We start from the raw sequence: 18292 nt of genomic DNA, 5'->3' as shown, positions 1-18292 counted from the left end.
TTTTGCCTCCCCTAATTTATCAGAATTTTAAATAAGCCCCCTTTCACAAAGCTGTCCTCTCCCTCATTGCACTGGTCTCTCTCCTAGAAAGTACAAGGAATTAGACTGGAGAAAATCCTGAAAGAGAAAACACTATGCTTTTAGACTACACACTCGGTACAAGGCAGAGAAAGACTAGAAATAACAGGATGGGGAAGCAACCAGTGTATGTATTCCAAGTTTTGGGTGTGACGCAAGCAAAAAAAAAAATCCATTTAGATAGAGATAGGAATTGTTCACTGAAAAATAAGTTACTATTCTCATATTAGATATGAATCAGATCTCCACGTAAAATTTTACAGCATGAAAGGAGATCAATTTAAGTCCCCAAGTGTCAACAATTTGACAACAAGTTCCAGGTCCTTTATTTTTAAGAGCAACAGCACAGCTCCCCAAAGTAATCAGACCATCCTTAGAAACAAAAAACTGTCTCAAATGCAGTGCCTCTGAAATACTCCCTGCTAAAAAGATTTGGCTAACCACGTTCTTTATTTGAATGTGAGGAAATTGTATCCGAACAATGATAGTTTAAAGTGTGAAGAGGAGACTGCTGGCAATTCCAAGACAGATCTTTCAAAGAAAGAGAGAGGGAGACAGAAAACTGAAGACAACGATGTGATGACAAAAGGAGAGTTGATATGGAGCAGATTAAAGAAGGCATCTTCAGTGTGGATTTCAGGCTGGCAGCCTTTGCCCTAGGGTGCCAAATGGAGAGGGTGTAAGCTTCTATAATTATAGGACTGGACTTGCTGATAATATATAAAGTTGCATTTTCAGCTGCATATAAGCGACATACAGAGGATTCCTAGACTAGAAACACACAGGCTTTTCATTTTTGTCTTGAAGGAAACCTTAGCTTGTTTACTCTCCACTCCAATATGAGAGTTCATCTGCTATCAAAAAAAGCCCACTACCATTTTAGGTATTTGAATAATTATATGCATATACAAACCAAGTTGTAAACTCCTAGGAGAAGAGCCTCTATGCAGCCACTGCTCTGCAGATCTCTGCTGGCTGAGACTGCCAGGTAACACCACATCAACTCTGGCAGAAACTGCAGGGTGAATCGTAGTAGCCGTTCCTCTCCACTGCGATAGAACTCAAAAAGCTGGTGGCAAACTGGCTCTAGCAGCTGGAATAATATAAAATGTGACTGTCAATAGAATAAAACCTGATCACAAGATATTGTCTCCTTCTGCTCAGTAAGTATGAGGCCAAAATGTTAATTTTCAAAGCAGAAGTAACTGAACTTTTAACACATTATACATTAATTTCATGTGTTATGAAGTGACTGACAGAGGCTGGCTGAATCTTCCCTATACCCGCCTTCACCCTCCAATCTGGCCCACTGGATAGGACAGAAGATTATACTTTTACCTGCAGGAGAATTCCAATGGCTCCTTTCCTTCCTCCTTTGTTCCTCTCCAATCCCATAAAGGGGTTGGATGAAGGAGGATCTTGGTGAATATTTCCTATTCATCAGTGAGTAGTAGTAGTAGCACAACGGGTAAAAACTTTCAAAACAATAGAAACCTAAGTATGAATACAGTACAGAATTCTCACTGAGTCAGCATATACAGCTTTACTGCACAATCTAAGGAAAAGACTACAAAGAATTTCCTCCCCTACCCCCAAAATGATTAAAGTTAGCACCATATGAAACAGGCAGGGACTAAATTTTAAGAGGGCTGAGTCCTACACACAAAAAGTAAACGATTCTGAATCTCTTATCTACAAGTAATGAGAGAAGAGGCTCTTCTTCTGGCTATAAAATAAAGATGCCTGTCCATCTTAAAGGAAAGTGATTAGAAAATAGGTCCTTGATGCACCAAAATTAGCAGGCTTTGCACTACTGAGACTTTCCATGCAATTTATAACTCATTTTAACCAATTCCAGTTAGTACTTACAACTAAACCATAACAATTGCCATGATCACATTTTAGCAAGTTACTCATTCCTTAACTCTTGTAGGACAGAACAACCCCTGAGCAAATACTGCTGAGTTACTGAGCACCCACATACTTGGAACATTAGTGTTTTCCCGGTCTCATGGGACCTTGCCTTTGTTGTATCTTACTGCAACAGAATGAACAATACACAATTCACAATAGTATATAAAAACTACACTACACATGCACAACCCAACAGTATAGGATTTAGATAGCCATGTGTTAGGGAAGTGTAGAGCTCAAGTTTTACACATTCTAGTCCTCTTTGCCCGGTGGTGTAAATTCTGTCTGTAAGTTACTTGACAAGTTTTTACTAAATATGATACTATTCCACTTTCTATCTTCAGAACATAGTCTCATGTGGAAAGGTTATCTGTCACAGAAAGGAGATTTTTGCACAGTTACTTCCATGGGTGTAGTGAGTGTTAATTAGTTGCATGTTTCCTATACCACTATTCCATTCAGTGTTGAAACTGTTTGCCATATCAAGCATCACTTCTGCAATCTTCAATATTTAAATCAAAGATACGTTTCCATATCCAGAAGCTGGCAATTATAGCAGGTTTCATTTTTCAGTGAATACATAACACAGTATGCAAGCTTCACAGCAGGATCAATTCCTTTAGTGGCACTGAATTTCCAATCCTCCATTTTTAAAAAGAGATCCACTGCAGAGCACAAAATAACTACTGAAGATGAAAGAATGAATTTACCCAAATCATGCAATGCACAAAAAAACTGCAACATACCGCAGTTTTGTTTTACAGGATGAGATTTCCAAAAGCTTAAGGGAGTTAGGCCTCCAGTTCCCACTGAAAGTCAATAGAAGCTAAGTACCTAATTCCCATGGGCGATTTTGAAAACCTCACCACTCATAATAGTTTGACTGATTAATTCCAATGCACAAAAATGGAAGTTTATTGGGCTTTCTATTGGAACGAAGGAATCCCACTGCTGATAATAACCAGGTAACTAGGCCATATAATATTCTGAAATTATTATTAATATGCTGGACTCTTGGGAAAATGTTGAAAATGGAGACCGTGATGCTGGTAGACCAGGTGACAGCTCTTGCCAAGGCTGTAGATCCCCCAGGTTCAACCTAGGTTAGCCCAAAAATGACAGTCAGTGCTGACAGATTACTACATCTGTCACCTTTTGGAACCATAGACTGTAACTCCTGTGTGTATATATGTTGCCTGCTTTAGCCTGTAAATAAGTCTCTCATTCCTAGTTAATAAATCATTAGTTTACTATAGGATTGGCTGCAAGCATTGTCTTTGGCATGAGATCGGAGGTACAAACTGACCTGGGGTAAGGTGACTGGTCTCTTGGGACTGGAAGCAACCTGAATATTTTGTGATTTTGGGAGTACAGCAACTCTTTATCACCGAGTCCAGCTTGCCTGGGTTGCAATATAGACTGGACTGACTGTGACTCCGTAGTAAAATGGTCAGAGTGCTTCAGGAGTTCACATTTGTTACGTTCTATAATTAGATTTCACCAACTCAGTACCACCAGTTTGGGGTGTCTGCCCTACTTTATGACAATCTGCCCTGAGGCTGGGACTCAACATTGTGAACCACTCCAGACACCGTGGAAGAGACGTTCTATTAACATTGTTGCACACAACTCAAAACTGAAAATGTTCGTCTGATTGACTCTCAGAAATGGATTCCAAGTTGTCTAACTTCTGATTCTATACCATATTTGGCCACTACTGCAGCTTTGCTGGCATTCATTCATACACAAAAATACAAAAGTTATAACCCTAGAAAATGATGGGACCAAAATAATGCTGGGTATGAGACAGGGTGGTATTAAATCAGTAAAGTCACCACTGCATTACGCACAAAGTAAGTCTTATAAACTCTGTCTCATCATAAGTCAGCTGCCTAAGTATTATTGAACATTTTTTTAACTCCATCAAATACTGTGATAGAGATTCAGGGTTACTGTAACTGTAATTATGATGTGTAAACTGTGTACAGTCCATTGAAAATTATTTCTGACTCTACCACTTAATTTCCATGTGATCTTCCTAATTTATAACGTCAGTGTGCTTGTAGAAGAGACTGTTGAGGAACCAGGCAGTATTTCTCTCCTCATTTAGCTATAGCCAAGGAAGAGGACACCACTGGACATGGAATACAAATCACCTCTGGTACAGATCTGTCAGAATCTAGATTAGGGTGAGCACCATCAGATATTAGAAAATGAGGCCAAATTTCCAATCAATTTGGAAGCAGAATATTTATCTGAAGTTCCTGGGAACCTTGTCTTCTTCTCCAGCACATTAGTCCTTGGTAAACCCCATTGTGTTAGCTGAATAATGGAGGGAAAAAGAACTTATCTTACAGTAACTGTGGTTGAAGATGTTCTGTAACACATGGATCCCACTCTGTGCACATTCACCCCATGCACAGGAGATCGGAGTTTATTTAGCTAGCAGTATCTGTTGGGGGTGGATATGCTCCCTGTGTGACCTCCCAAGGGCATAAATGCCAGAGCATTCAACTGCAAGTCATTTCCTTTGCTACCCAGAATCCCAATAAGATTCAAGAGCTGCAGGGAAAGATAGTGGGTATGGGATCCATGTATACAGAACAAAGAAGAATCATGGTTACTGCAATGTAAGTAACAGTTCTCTGAGTATGTGTACACGTGGATCCCATCTTGGCGATTACCCAGCAATTAACTCCTCCAGGAGGTGGCAGCTAGGAGCTCATATAAACAATGACAGGCGTACTAGAACTACTGAACAACTACTTAACAATCAAGAGACAATACAGTATCTAAGAAAACACTGAGGTTTTTCCATTTCACTGCCACAGGCAATAAGAAAGAACTCTGTGATAGTTGAGGACACTCCACTCCTTATACCAGGGGTCGGCAACCTTTCAGAAGTGGTCTGTCGAGTCTTAATTTATTCACTCTAATTTAAGGTTTTGTGTGCCAGTAACACATTTTAACGTTTTTAGAAGGTCTCTTTCTATAAATCTATAATATATAACTAAACTATGGTGGTATGTAAAGTAAATAAGGTTTTTAAAATGTTTAAGAAGCTTCTTTTAAAATTAAATTAAAATGCAGAGGCCCCCAGCCCGGCGGCCAGGACCCAGGTCGTGTGAGTGCCACTGAAAATCAGCTCACGTGCCGCCTTTGGCACGCGTGCCATAGGTTGCCTACCCCTGCTTTATACCCTCGGGAGGGATAGCATGATGGTATACCACAGAGTGCTAAAATTTTAATGTTACATGAACCACAAAGATGTTTGTGTCTCACAGCACAGACCCAAGAAATTGTCATATTGGTATGCAAGTTGCCTGGAAGCACATACACACTTAAACACAGTCTCTCTTGCCTCAAGGAACTGCTTTGCATTAGAGCAGCCCTAAAAACACCAATTGCAAGCTGGACTAAGATGCAAGTTCAACAACCAGAACAAAAGGGTCCAAGGCGAGTTGATCCCTCATTCTTCCAAATTATATCCAGGGACATGGCTAAAGACCTCTCCAACTCCCAAGGATGCGTTTGTGACACTGTCTTTGCTTGTGCCACTATCAACTACAAGCATATTATTTTTTAGGATTCAGGACTCCTAATTCCCTCGGGCCATTAGTTTCTTTCAAGAAGTCCAATGAGGAGTTTCTATCCGAATTAAAAGCTGCTTGAGATCTTCATTCTTCTTGGAGAGTCCTTTTCTTTTACCCCACTCCTACTGAGTACCACATATTAATCCACTTTTATAGTAACACGATAAACTATAATTTTAGAGATTGCCATGCACTTGAGTGCATGGCAGTTAGATAAATGTCAAGCTCAATATTCAAAAGCTTTGGTAATTGAAACTTAAGGTCATATTTTAAAAAGTAAATCAACCAGAAGGAAGCTGCACAATCCTGAATGTAAACAAACTTTCTGTTTCTTTTCCAAACACTTCCAATACATATTTTTATTTTTTGTTTAAGTCAATCACTGATGTTCTCACCTAAATTAAAAACTATGGAAACACCACAGTCAGTCACAGGCTTTATTCAATTGACTTTGAATCATGCCAGACTCTGAGATTATACAATTTCCCAATTCACTTTTTAATCCTATGACTGAGTCCTGAAGCATAGAAATGTGAACTATAAGACTATATATGGTCTGTGAGTAGTGAGACTGAAAAACTAATTGCATGGTATTATATCACTGCCAAAGAATGGATCATACCCATATCTTAACATTTTGTTATGAGAGAACAGAGTCCTACTCAGATTCTAATCATAACTATTTGTATCATAAATAGTATTTGAACCACAAATGTGGCATGTGTGTGTGCGTGCGTGTGTGTGCGCGCGCATGTGTATGTGTGTGTTTTCATCCATGCATTTGTGGTCTGCTGCCACACCAAACTAAAATCTTAGAGATACGTGCACCTACCTCGCTCTGTGGCTCCCGGATAACTTTGTATAAAGATGAAACCAGAGAACTCTTGTCTTTCAAATTTGTAGCATAGTTAGAGATAGAAGCTTCTGGAAGGGTCTGAAATCAAACAAAAATATTTTTTTCTTTTAGGTCATTACTGCAATATTTTATTGCCTGTGCATCGAAAGAAAGCCATTTTATTATGTCAGCTGGCTTTTCTGTTTTTACAACATCCTTTCAACTGCAATAGTATCCATTCACTAGTGTTTACTCTAGGAGACAATATGTTCCATGTACAGAAACAACATTTCTATATAATCTTTACAGTTTAATAAAACCCCAGTATTTAAGACAAACTGCTGGAAGGCAAGTTATTAAAAGTTACATTTTACCATTCCACAGCTTTGTACAGAATTTAATTAAATTGGGTGGAAAATACAGCTAAAGGGCCACAATTTCACCACACGTTTACCCATCCTGAACAATGTCTAAAAAGAATAATCAATTTAAAAGAGCAACAGGAACTGCAACTTTGAGATTAAGATAAGCATACAATCAGGTGTGGTTTTTTGTTTTTGTATTTTTGTCTGCAATCAGCTATGGGTCCTCTGTTCCGGAGGATCAGAATATCTACAGCCATATGGAAGCTACAGGGTGCTCCACCTTTTTTTGGGGGGGGGGGGAGGAGGGAAGCACCAAATATGGGTCATTTGAGCATGCATTTCACCCTCTTTCTAGCACCAACCAGAGTTCTGACTGGCAATGCTTACAAAGGTCACTATTAGGTTTTCAATAGTTTACTAACTTTTTCTGATAGAGCTGTTACACTTAAACTCATCATTCCTAGCTCTCATATAGTGCTTTTCATCCACAAAGCTCAAAGTCCTTCACAAAGGATGCAATCATAATCCTCATTTTACAGATGCGGAAACAGGCACAGAAATGATGTGATTTGTTCAAGGTTACCCAGCAGGCAACAGAAAGAACCAGGAATAGAACTCAAATCTACCAAGTCCTAGTCTATTTCTCTGCCCACTAGGCAATAATGTCTCTCTAAACTGCAAAATAAGGAGTGTTGTTATAGAAAAAGACATTACAGATAAGACCAAAACTATATCTATATCTGAAAACATTTCTGGAAAAATACAGAAAAGCCAAGATTTTCAAAAATAGAAGTCTAAAGCTGCTCTTCTAAAAGACATTTTAGGCACCTAAATGAATGGCGTGATTTTCCAAAAGCAATGGATCTCCCAGAACCTTACATTTGATGCTCAGTACTTTTCAAAAATAACGCCTCTAATTTAGGTGCCTAAATTTGGCTTTTAGGAGACTAGCTTTAGATTCGTGAAGATCTTGTAGTTGGAGTATTACAAATTATACAATAAATGGACTGTTGAGAAGATTCAAGCAAGATATTTCATTTATGTACAGGGCGCCAAATCTCCAGAAGTGGTGTGTCCAAATCAAGTGAATCTACACCACCCATAAAAATAAGTCTGCAAACCTAGTTTCTTCCCTCCACTTCTCCTTTCAATGGAAAATTGCAACAACCATCTTGGTTTGAGGCATTTTTCTAGGAATTACTAGAAAGAAGCAGTTAACAATCAAGGATGTTGTGTATTTACTGCCTTGGATTTGTTGGATACAAATCTCAGCAAAATGAGGCCTGAATACTAATCTACATTGCTCCATAGTGCAATAAAACATGTTATTTCTGAACAGTACATAGCAGGGTTGAACTCCCCACTAGAAATATGCATATATTCAGGACAACTGAGGGACTTGCATTTTCTCCATGATACATAATATATACATAGTCTCATGGCAGATGGTGGGAATAGTTGTGAATTTTCTGGACTACATCTGGAAGAGTGCGTCTCCAGGCCATTACTTCACCCAGACCAGAAGATCAGATTTGGTCTAGTCTGAAAAGATAGGTAGTTGCCAACTGTAGGGTTTTGGTTTTGATAGATTTGTATAACAAAGGCCACCATAAAAATGTCAACAACTATTTCCTGATCCCCTTTCTTTGGGCTCTCCATGAGACTAGGGTCCTGAAAGCAAGTCAGAGTACCTCTTAGCATGGTGATGCCATTCAGTTACCCCACTGAAGCGGCAGCTTTTGTGGTACACCTCTACCTCAATATAACGCTGTTCTCAGGAGCCAAAAAATCTTACCGTGTTATAGATGAAACCGTGTTATATCCAACTTGCTTTGATCCACCTGAGTGCGCAGCCCAGCCCCCCTGGAGCACTGCTATACCACGTTAAATCCGAATTTGTGTGATATCGGGTCGCGTTATATCGAGGTAGAGGTGTAATTGTGACATTGGTCCTGGGTCATGGTGCACCACCTCATCAGAATAATTGGACTCATTTACTATTTTCAATTTATCATGTGTTCACTGCGTCTGTATACTATCTGAAACTTAACAGCAATACTTTACAGCCTGGTGGCATGTTATAAGGGGTTTGCCCTGAAGTTCTGACTACAGGAATTCTGATGTCTTCCCTGATGTGCGCACACAGCTTACCCATTTGCTGGAGTACCGGCTGAACAACAGTCTGCATGTGGTGCTCTCAAATGGGAGTGGTAAAATGGCAGCTCTTTGGTTAGGCATTGAAGCTGCTGTTACAACCGCTGGAGGCAAAGCTGATAAGGAAATAGTTGGTTTTAAGGGAATCCTATGGCTGCCATTGTTCCCTTCAAAGGCATATTCTCCATAGTAAGGTCAGGTAGAGACAGTGAAAATATATGTAGGGAAGAAACTTTCAGAAAAACAGCACAAGAGGAAATTGCTGCTCCCCTCAAATACAGCACTGGGTCTGACACAAGACACTGCAATGTGCCAACAGGCAGAGCAGGAAACAGCAAAGGGATGGAGAGAAGTTAGCAGCTGCCTCTAAATCAGTGATCTGAGGGAAAAAAAACCCTGAACGTCACCCCAGAATAAGACCACAAATATGAGAAGAGGATAATACTTGTTAAGTAAGTACGGTTATCTTGCTGACACACAGCATTAAAATCTATAGCTAAAACCTTAAGTCAATCTTTGGGAGTTACTTTACATTCCAAACAGTAAGTGCTGTTGGTACATTCAAGAAGATGGGTAAATTAAAATAAAATGCCAGGTATGGTAAGAACTTGATAAAAAAAATACCGTTTTGGTGTAACACGAAAGCCTACAGCTCTTCAGCTAAGAGTATTTAGTTGGTACACTAACATTTAAAGGATTTGTTTTTAATCAGATTTTATCTATTTTATCTTACTGCATTGAAAGTTTATTCCTTTGTCCAAGCATGAATTTCATTGGGCTGTCATGTGCCAAACATAGCATACAGTCCTGAATATGGCAAGAAAGGAAATTCAAGTCATACAGACTGAAATTCAACTGTCTTAAATTTATCTTGGGGTTTTCTATAGCACCCATTTCAGCAGCAAGCAAGGGCTTATCAGGTACTACTACTACTGAATAATATAATGCTTAAAAACTAAGTTTATTTCTAATTATCACACAATATATTACCTTGAACTCTGATAACCACTCCTCCACAACTCCTGTGTCCACAGCCAACATCTTTCCACATCTGATCTGAAACCTTCAACCTTAAATACCTGAAGAAGAGACAAATGCTTGTTAAAAAGTGACAATTTAGGCATAGCATAAATCATTAAGTTGTTATTGCATTATAGAACATTTACTCAGCTACCATAATTATAGAAGTGTTAATCTGTTATCTTGCTTTTTTAGCTCACTAACCTATCATATGTCAACATCAGCCCCAATATTTTTTACTTTGCCTCACGGATGCCAGCTGCTGAACACAAAATGGGAATATTCACCAGCAGCAGTTTACTAGATTCCAAAAAATTATGCACTGAGACGGGAACTTTAATGAGTAATGACCATGGTCGATAAAAATCATTAAAAATGGATTTCAGATTTAAATCAGATATTTATTGCTTGAAGATGATATACTCCATTCTTTGGACTACTGTAAATAGATATGAAATGAAACTTTAAAACTTTAAAGTATAAAACTGTTTTCCTAACAACATTTAGGTTTACAGGAAAAAAAAAAGAGATTGGTTTAAATTTGTATATTATTCTTGTTTTGGATTTGTTCAAAGTCAGGACCTACACTAAGAATAATCTTTTCAAGGTTGTCTGGTTGACAGAGGTCCAAAGTAATTTACTCTTCAAGGTGATAATTACAGCACAAAGAAAATTTATTCAGCGAGGCTCTTTCTACAGGATCTGGGGTGAGAAAACAAAAAAGGTTTTGCAAAGATCTGTAGAAGTATATTCTATTTGCACAACTATGTGCAAATAAATATATGTGAGAAGGCTGGTACCAGATCTCTTAAATTAATAACCCAAAGGACAGAAGACCATTATCTTTAGGTAACTAAGACTTATCCTAATAGAGGTCCCCATGAGAAAAATGAAGATTTGATAGATATTTGAAGCCAATTTTGGCAAAAGCCTGCATAACAATGTGAACAAGTTTCCTAAAACCTTAGAAACCATTATAATCAGAGTACATAAGACAGATATCAGAGGGTTAGCCATGTTAGTCACCCATGAAAGCTTATGCTCCAATACATCTGTTAGTCTATAAGGCGCCACCGGACTCTTTGTTGCTTTTTATAAGACAGATAGAAATTCAACTAATTCCTAAGAGCATTCATGTTGCTGGAGGTTCAGACTAGTTTCAGGCTGTAAACCCAAATCAGTGAATAAGAAAGTCATTAGGAATAAAGGAGATTGTTGAAAAACTGAGAACCTCTAGGCCTTTCAGTCTGCCATTTTTAATCCTAGAATATAGTTGTCTGTGAAGCCAACATGGCATGACAGTATTACAGATGTTCTGTCTAGTCTTATTTTCTGAACTATTTTAGAAAATAAAGGAAACTAAATAATCGCACATTAGTACAGTGATCTGATTTCCACAGTCAGGAATGCTATTGTTGAGAGTGAGATATTTTACTTTCCAGTTCTAAACTACAAATGTAGCGAAAAAGTCATCTGGTGGAGAGATGATCATCCCATTTGTCTGCTGCCTGCACATAACAACTGAACCAGCTGATATATGCCTTGAGCCGAGTATATTTTTTCCCCTGATAGACAGGTCCTACTTCTCCATGATGAAAAGATTCTGAAGACCTCGTTGCTCATATTCATGTTCTTTGGTACTCCCTGACAGTTTATGTACATTTTTGTTGTCCACGCGTCAGTATTATTGTTGAATACAAGATACATTGAATTCAACCATATGGAGAGTTTTGTGAAGCAGTGTTTCAATGCCATTACTAAGTGCTTTGGAGTCTTAAGAATCTCACGTTATCACCAATTGTTCAGGATGAAGAGCTATGGAGTGCTACATTTCTCATTAAATCTATATATGCATAACACCAATAGAGTAGTATGGACAACAAATATTTTAAGGAGACCACCTGAGAGAGAGAAAAAAGGATTAAAACTAGAATTTTAGGAATTAGAACAATGGGAGAATTACCAGATTATGTATCTCAAAATGACCTCCAAGATGGACAATACCAAGGATTTGTTCAGTAAATTAATAAAATGCTGATGCAGTTATTGGACTCTATAGAAAGAGAAATATTTTTAGAAGACATTCATTAGAAGGGCATTCAATTAAAGAAAGATAAACGTAAAAGCCCAGATGGAAAAAGAGGGCAATCAAAGTTACATCACCTTGGACAACACTATAGGAAGTGATGTGCCAAATGACATATGAATAGACAATGTTTCCCATTAATTGCAGGGCAATTTCCCTTAGGAGAAGATTTCTGACTCCCATTAAGGGTGGCACAACAAATTTGGGAGAGAATCCAATTTGCCCTGACTCAGAAGAAGAGGCTGTTAGGTAATGACAGCAATAATCTTCTAAATCCACATCAGATTACAACATTCTGAAATGGCATTACCTCAGGATTCCTAAGACTTTGAAGGAGCAGAGTGTTAGTAGCTGCAGAAATGGAGTTTTCTCTTTGAGGAGACGGAGGGCTGCTCTGGCCCACATGAAACACCTGAGAGGAGAAAAACTTTTTCCCTACAGATGCCAGCTATGTGGACAGTCTGCTGTGCTACTAAAGATAGCTGACAGAATGTGGTAGAGTGGTAAGCTAAGGCAGACCTCACTGATGGATGCACAGATCCAGCACACAGGTTCAGGTTGCCCTGAAGGTAAGATCAACAGGTTCTAGTTATTAACAGGCCAAATCATCTGAAGTTTCCAGGAGATATAGAGTGTGAATTTCCTCTTACAAAGCTCTCTGTTGGATGTATAAACTTCACTAGCTAACAATAAATAACTCAAAGTTTGGGCCTAAATTACAATGTTCCTTTAAAATGTTTATTGAAAGTCATTTATTGAAAGTTTACACGTCTATTTCCTCTGTGGCTACAATCACATGGATACAACTGCAGGATATGAGCTATAGTAAATACTTGAAGTTCTACATGCCTTATAAACAAAAGAAATATTAAGTGGATAAGAAATTATGTACTACATTAAAAGAGTAATTTATCAAACTGAGCAAATTCTTAACTATGAAAGTTGGCTTAAAAGCAATTATTCAGAACTCTATGTATATTTTGAATAATATGAAACAGCACTAGAAAGCATTCGAGAAGAAAAGGATGCTTTCAAGTTCAGCATACTTGATATTGATATTGTTATCGATATTCAGGAGCTACAGGAGTCTGGAAGTCCTGTAACTTATTAACATAGCCTTCCAAGAGAAAGAAGTTTGAGAACTGCCTTGAGAATTCAATATAAGCTATGTGCTCTGCTCAGTTAATGCTTCAGAAGTCAAACCTCACTTTGATTAGAATCCTTTCAATGAGAGTGTGTGGGGGTGGGGGTTAGGGAGGAGAGGCATTTCTTTGTGCTAGATCTATTTTAGTTAAAGAGATAAGGTGGGTGAGGTAATATCTTTTATTGGACCAGCTTGGTGACAGACGCACGCTTTTGAGCTTACACAGAACTCTTCCTCAGGTCTGGGAAATTTACCTCAGAATGTCACAGCTAAATACATGGTGGAACAGATTGTTTGGCATAAGTAATTAACATATATTTCAAGGGATCATTCAAGGTGAAGTGACCTTTTAATACTCCTCCAGTCATAGGGAGAAAAGTGGGGGGGAGCTGGGGACGGAGGTTGTTAGTGGGTTATAGATTGTTGTAATAAGCCATAAATCCAGTGTCTCTACTCAGTCCATGATTTAGTGTCTAGCAAAGTTATGAATTTAAATTTCTCATCCTCATCTTTTGAAAGTGTTGAGTAGGTTTCCTTTGAGGATGAGGACTGATAAGTCAGATATAGAGTGATCACTTTGTGAAAAGCGTTCACCCACAGGTGATGTGGTGTTTTTGTCTCATCATTTTTCTGTGTAAGTTAATTCATGAGCATAGCGACTATCTGGTTTCACCCACGTAGTTGCTATTGGGGCATTTAGTGCACTGAATGAGGTACACCACATGCTGCGATAGGCATATGTACAACCCTTGGATCTCGAAAGGTGTGTTGAGGGGGATGTTGGTCATTGTAATTAAAGGTGGATTGATGCACAGGCCCTTGGGGCCCATGCCAACTTGGTGGCCCCCCTAAGAAGCACCAGAACTTGAGTAGAAATGGGAGGGGCCACCAGTGCCAGAACTCTGGCTCTACCCCCACTCCTCTTCTTCCTCTCATGGCCTCACCCCCTAACCAGGACAGAAGCCAGAGCTGGACAATGGTAAGAGCCACCCAGGAAGCCGGGGAAGGGTCCAAGAGGAGCCCCCGGCCTGTGTCCCCACCCTGCGGTACAGGCCACTGCCGGTGGGACCCAGGGGCAGGGGCTCTGATCCAGCCTCCTGCCCCCTCCTTGGGGCCTGCAGACATACCCTGCAGGGAGAAGAGGCCCTGCCCTGGCTGGGAGCCAGTGCAGGCAGGGAGGAGCTGGGCAGAAGGGCTCCTCTGGCAAAGCTCCAGTTGCTATTGGCCCAGCCTCAGCACCAACCACACTCTGCCCAGACTTGCTCAGTGTCTCGCCCAGCTCCTGCTGCCCCCACTGGGTCCCATTGCTGCTAGGCTGCCCCTGCTAGTCCCTCCTGCTCCCAGTCACAGGCTGCCCCCACCGCTACCTAGGCTTTGTGCCCAAGTCAGCAATCCTGTGCAGCACTGCTCCTCCTGTCACCTCTGGCCAGAGGCTTGCAGTTTGCAGGGGTGTCGGGGGGAGGCAATGCCTCTGCCTCACCCCCAAACTATGCTCATGCTGCCACCATTACACACCTGCCCGAGGCTACCGCACCCAAGTTAAAAAGTGGGCGGCCATGCCACCCCCACCCCGACTCTGGTGTCCCTAGGCCCCCAGTGTGTGGGGGACCCAAATGTTTTGTGCCCATAGCCCCAATAAATATTAATCCACCTCTGATTGTGGCAGCAGGTTTTGCATCTATTGTTTTGGCAAGGTCTGTTTACTGTTTAAGTTTACTAGGAGAAAAGCAAGAACTACACCAACTCTTCAAAATTCTTTGCGACTTTTATTATTAAATATTATATGCAGTTGTAATTCTTACATTTTTCATCCTGATCCTTGACTCCCAGCAAGAAGCACATTTTCACAGCTGAGAAGGAGCTTTCAGCCAGCCTTGCACTGCCCCAATCCTGGAGTCACTCTGTACCAGTCCGCAGACTGTTCTAATTTTTGCTGGCTGTCAACAACCCCAATGAGCCAACCCAGTTATGCCATTTGCAAGGACAGGTGTGACGTTGCACTCCATATGATTTTATGAAGATATGCTAAGGAGTGTGAATATAATATAACTGGAATATGCTTCACGCAAAAGGTCTCTTGTAAGGTATCATTACAAAGTTTATAATCTACTGAGTGTGGTCATCCTATTTGTATAAATGTATCATTTTTGTATCTGAAACTAGAAGTATGAAATATAACTGAGGTCCTATCGTAATTATGCGAAGTGTGGGCCATTAATGGCAGTTTGGAATCTTGATGGCTACCATTAACCAGGACAATTGGCTGCAGATGGATCTGTTTACTTGCAAGCCTTCCTGTGAGTCAGGCCGGGAAGAATGAAGGTTTGGGGTCTCACAGGACACATGACCATGTCACCTGGTACTGGAATCCGTCTTAAACCTGGTGCTTTTCCATTTACTAGGAGGGGTGGGGACCCAGAGAAACAAAAGATTCCCGCCTTGTGCCAAAGCTATAAAAGGGGGTGGAACAGAATGAAGGGGGCAGCAGTCATGAGAAATCCCCTAGCTACCACCTGAGCTAACAAGAACTATACTAGGGGAAAGGATTGGGCCAGACTAGGAAGGAGTCTATGTTGTAAAAGAAGGATATTGGAACATCTCTGAGGGTAACATTTTATCTGTATTCAGTTTCCTACTGTATTAGGCTTAGACTTGTGTGTTTTGTTTTGCTTGGTAACTTACTTTGTTCTGTCTGTTATTACTTGGAACCACTTAAATCCTACTTTTTATATTTAACAAAATCATTTTTGCTTATTAATTGACCCACGGTAATTAATTAATTCTTGGTGCAGCAAACAGCTGTGTATCTCTCTCTCTATCAGTGTTACAGAGAGCAGACAATTTATGAGTATATCCTGTATAAGCTTTATACAGAGTAAAATGGATTCATTTGGGGTTTGGATCCCATTGGGAACTGGGTAACTGGCTGCTAGAAACAGGAGCACTTTCTAAGCCATTTTCAGTTAAGTCTGCAGTTTTTGGGGGACGTGGTTCAGACCCTGGGTCTGTGTTGGAGCAGACTGGCGTGCCTGGCTCAAGGCAGGGTTCTGAAGTCCCAAGCTTCCAGGGAAAACAGGCTCAGAGGTAGTCTCAGCACATCAGGTGGCAGTCCCAAGAGGATCTCTATGACTCAACCTGTCACAACGGGGAAAGCAATTGACCCACAGAGTGGCTTCTCCACCATCTGAAGACTCCCCTAATGCTGATGTGATACTTGTTTGGCTAGTAAGCCAGTCTTGCATTGTTAGAGCAGCACAAGACTGCCCTAATGCAGGGAGAATCTGGCCCTCAAGGCCCCAATGGGAGTAAAGGTATTACAATAATTGTTTTGAATGATAACTCAGTATTTGCCCTCACATCCCTTTGTAAATATATTCTCACTTTACCTTTTATCACCGTCTTTGCTGCTTTTTCTTGTTCCATAAGTGGGACCATGATATCAGTGGCTACAAGCTCAGTTAGAACTGGCTACCTACAATTCCACTTAGCCTGATCATATCCCACAGAACTTCTATCTCAGAGGCCTTACTCCATTCCAAATGTGCTGAGCCATTCCAGTTGCAATGAGTCTTGTAGTTTTTAAGATGTACAATGCAGTGAAAATGTTTGAATATTGCACATACCAGACTGTAAGAGGAAACAGCTATTTTAATGCTTCAAACGTTGTTTGTTTTTTGTGGTTCATTAGCTTCCGTATGTTTCACTCTATATATATGCCAACTTAACAAAAAAAGTTTCTTTATGCTTGTTGTTCCTTCAAACAAAAAAAAAGGGGGGGGGGGGAAGAGACGACTAATCTATTTACAAATATTGATCAAAGCTGTGTATGTTGCCCAGTCCTTCTAAGGAATGATGTAAGTAAATGTCAAAAGTAAACAACAAAACTCTAGATAAACACTTTATTTTTAACACCATTAAGAGATCACTACACAGTGCTGAAGTTGCCAACTGAAGGGACACTTCACTGGTCTCTGACTCTTTGATTTTCATTCCGAGGCATGTGGACTCAAAGTAACTTGTTCCATAAAGCTGGTCTCTAGTAAGCCAGTGCTCTTATAAGAGAGTTTATGAGAGCTGTGGTTAAAAACTGTGCCCATTTTGCATGTACTAGCTCTCCCCTTAGCTGAAATATGTCTAGAGCTACCAACCACATCCCCATGTGACTCATCTAAAAGTACTCTTAACCCTTTCTTCATATAAGGGAACTTGTACCACTGAATCTGCAGAAGTTTAGCAATCTGGAGCCCATACATTTTCCAGCATATTTCTATTCTTTGAGATACTTTAAGCAATTTATATTTGTTATCATATTCTATCTCTCACACCAGTCAGGTGTGATTACACCATTGAAACAGTATCTTAAAGAAATTTTCTTTTATTGTGCTACAGACTGAGGTTGCCAGTCCTCTTTTCCAGATCAAACCCCACTCCTCTGGGATAATTTGTCTATCCACATCTTTTTCCCAGCATGTCATATATGGACACTTTTGAGTTAGGAAAGCTGTCTGTAAAGATCAGTAAATTGGTTATAATTTTGTTTCTTAATTGACCAGATGCCATTGCTTTTATTTAAAAAAAAAGTTAGCTTTCTGTATAAAAGAGGTTTTCTAGAAAGTTGAGAAACAGTGCCTGACTTGAAAGTATTGGTATCAAGGGAGACTGGGCCAGTTAAAGTTTGTTTTGATTTCTAAATAAGTTTTAAAAGTTTCTTTATTGAATAGCTCACCAACTATGTGTATTCCATGGCTCCCCCAATCTTTGAAGCTCTCTGATTCGTGATTTGGGTTAAAAATCTGGATTTGCAATGAGTGTCATTGGTGAGGGAAAAGAACTGATCATATCTCTAGATCAGTGTTACCCAAACTTGGGACGCCCCTTGTGTAGGGAAAGCCCCTGGCGGGCTGGGCCAGTTTGTTTATCTGCCCCATCCACAGGTTCAGCCGATTAAGGCTCCCACTGGCCGCGGTTTGCTGCTCTACCACCACAGTTAGGGAATCCCATTGCAGCAAAGCCATCCACTATGGCTTGCACATTTCCCAGAGTCACTACCCTTGATAGCAGAAGCTCAGTGAGCGCGTTGGCTACTTGGATCACAGTAGCCCC

At 40.1% G+C, this 18292-nt stretch overlaps 1 protein-coding gene across 1 annotated transcript in view; it reads right to left on the bottom strand.

The window, feature by feature from the left end:
* Window positions 1–18292, bottom strand: part of FAM126A (family with sequence similarity 126 member A) — a 98919-nt gene that overhangs the window by 53960 nt on the left and 26667 nt on the right. Inside the window, exons 5-7 of the mRNA XM_045006426.1 lie at window positions 9930–10018; window positions 6418–6519; window positions 992–1171 (exon numbers count right to left, since the gene is read on the bottom strand). Coding sequence (XP_044862361.1) covers window positions 992–1171; window positions 6418–6519; window positions 9930–9980 — 333 coding nt within the window. The 5' untranslated portion in view covers window positions 9981–10018. The remainder of the gene's footprint in view (window positions 1–991; window positions 1172–6417; window positions 6520–9929; window positions 10019–18292) is intronic.

The sequence above is a fragment of the Mauremys mutica genome, chromosome 2, assembly GCF_020497125.1.
Source record: "Mauremys mutica isolate MM-2020 ecotype Southern chromosome 2, ASM2049712v1, whole genome shotgun sequence".
Lineage (NCBI taxonomy): Eukaryota > Metazoa > Chordata > Testudines > Geoemydidae > Mauremys > Mauremys mutica.
Note: the sequence above shows the minus strand (reverse complement) of the source record. Positions and strands in the feature narration are given on the sequence as shown.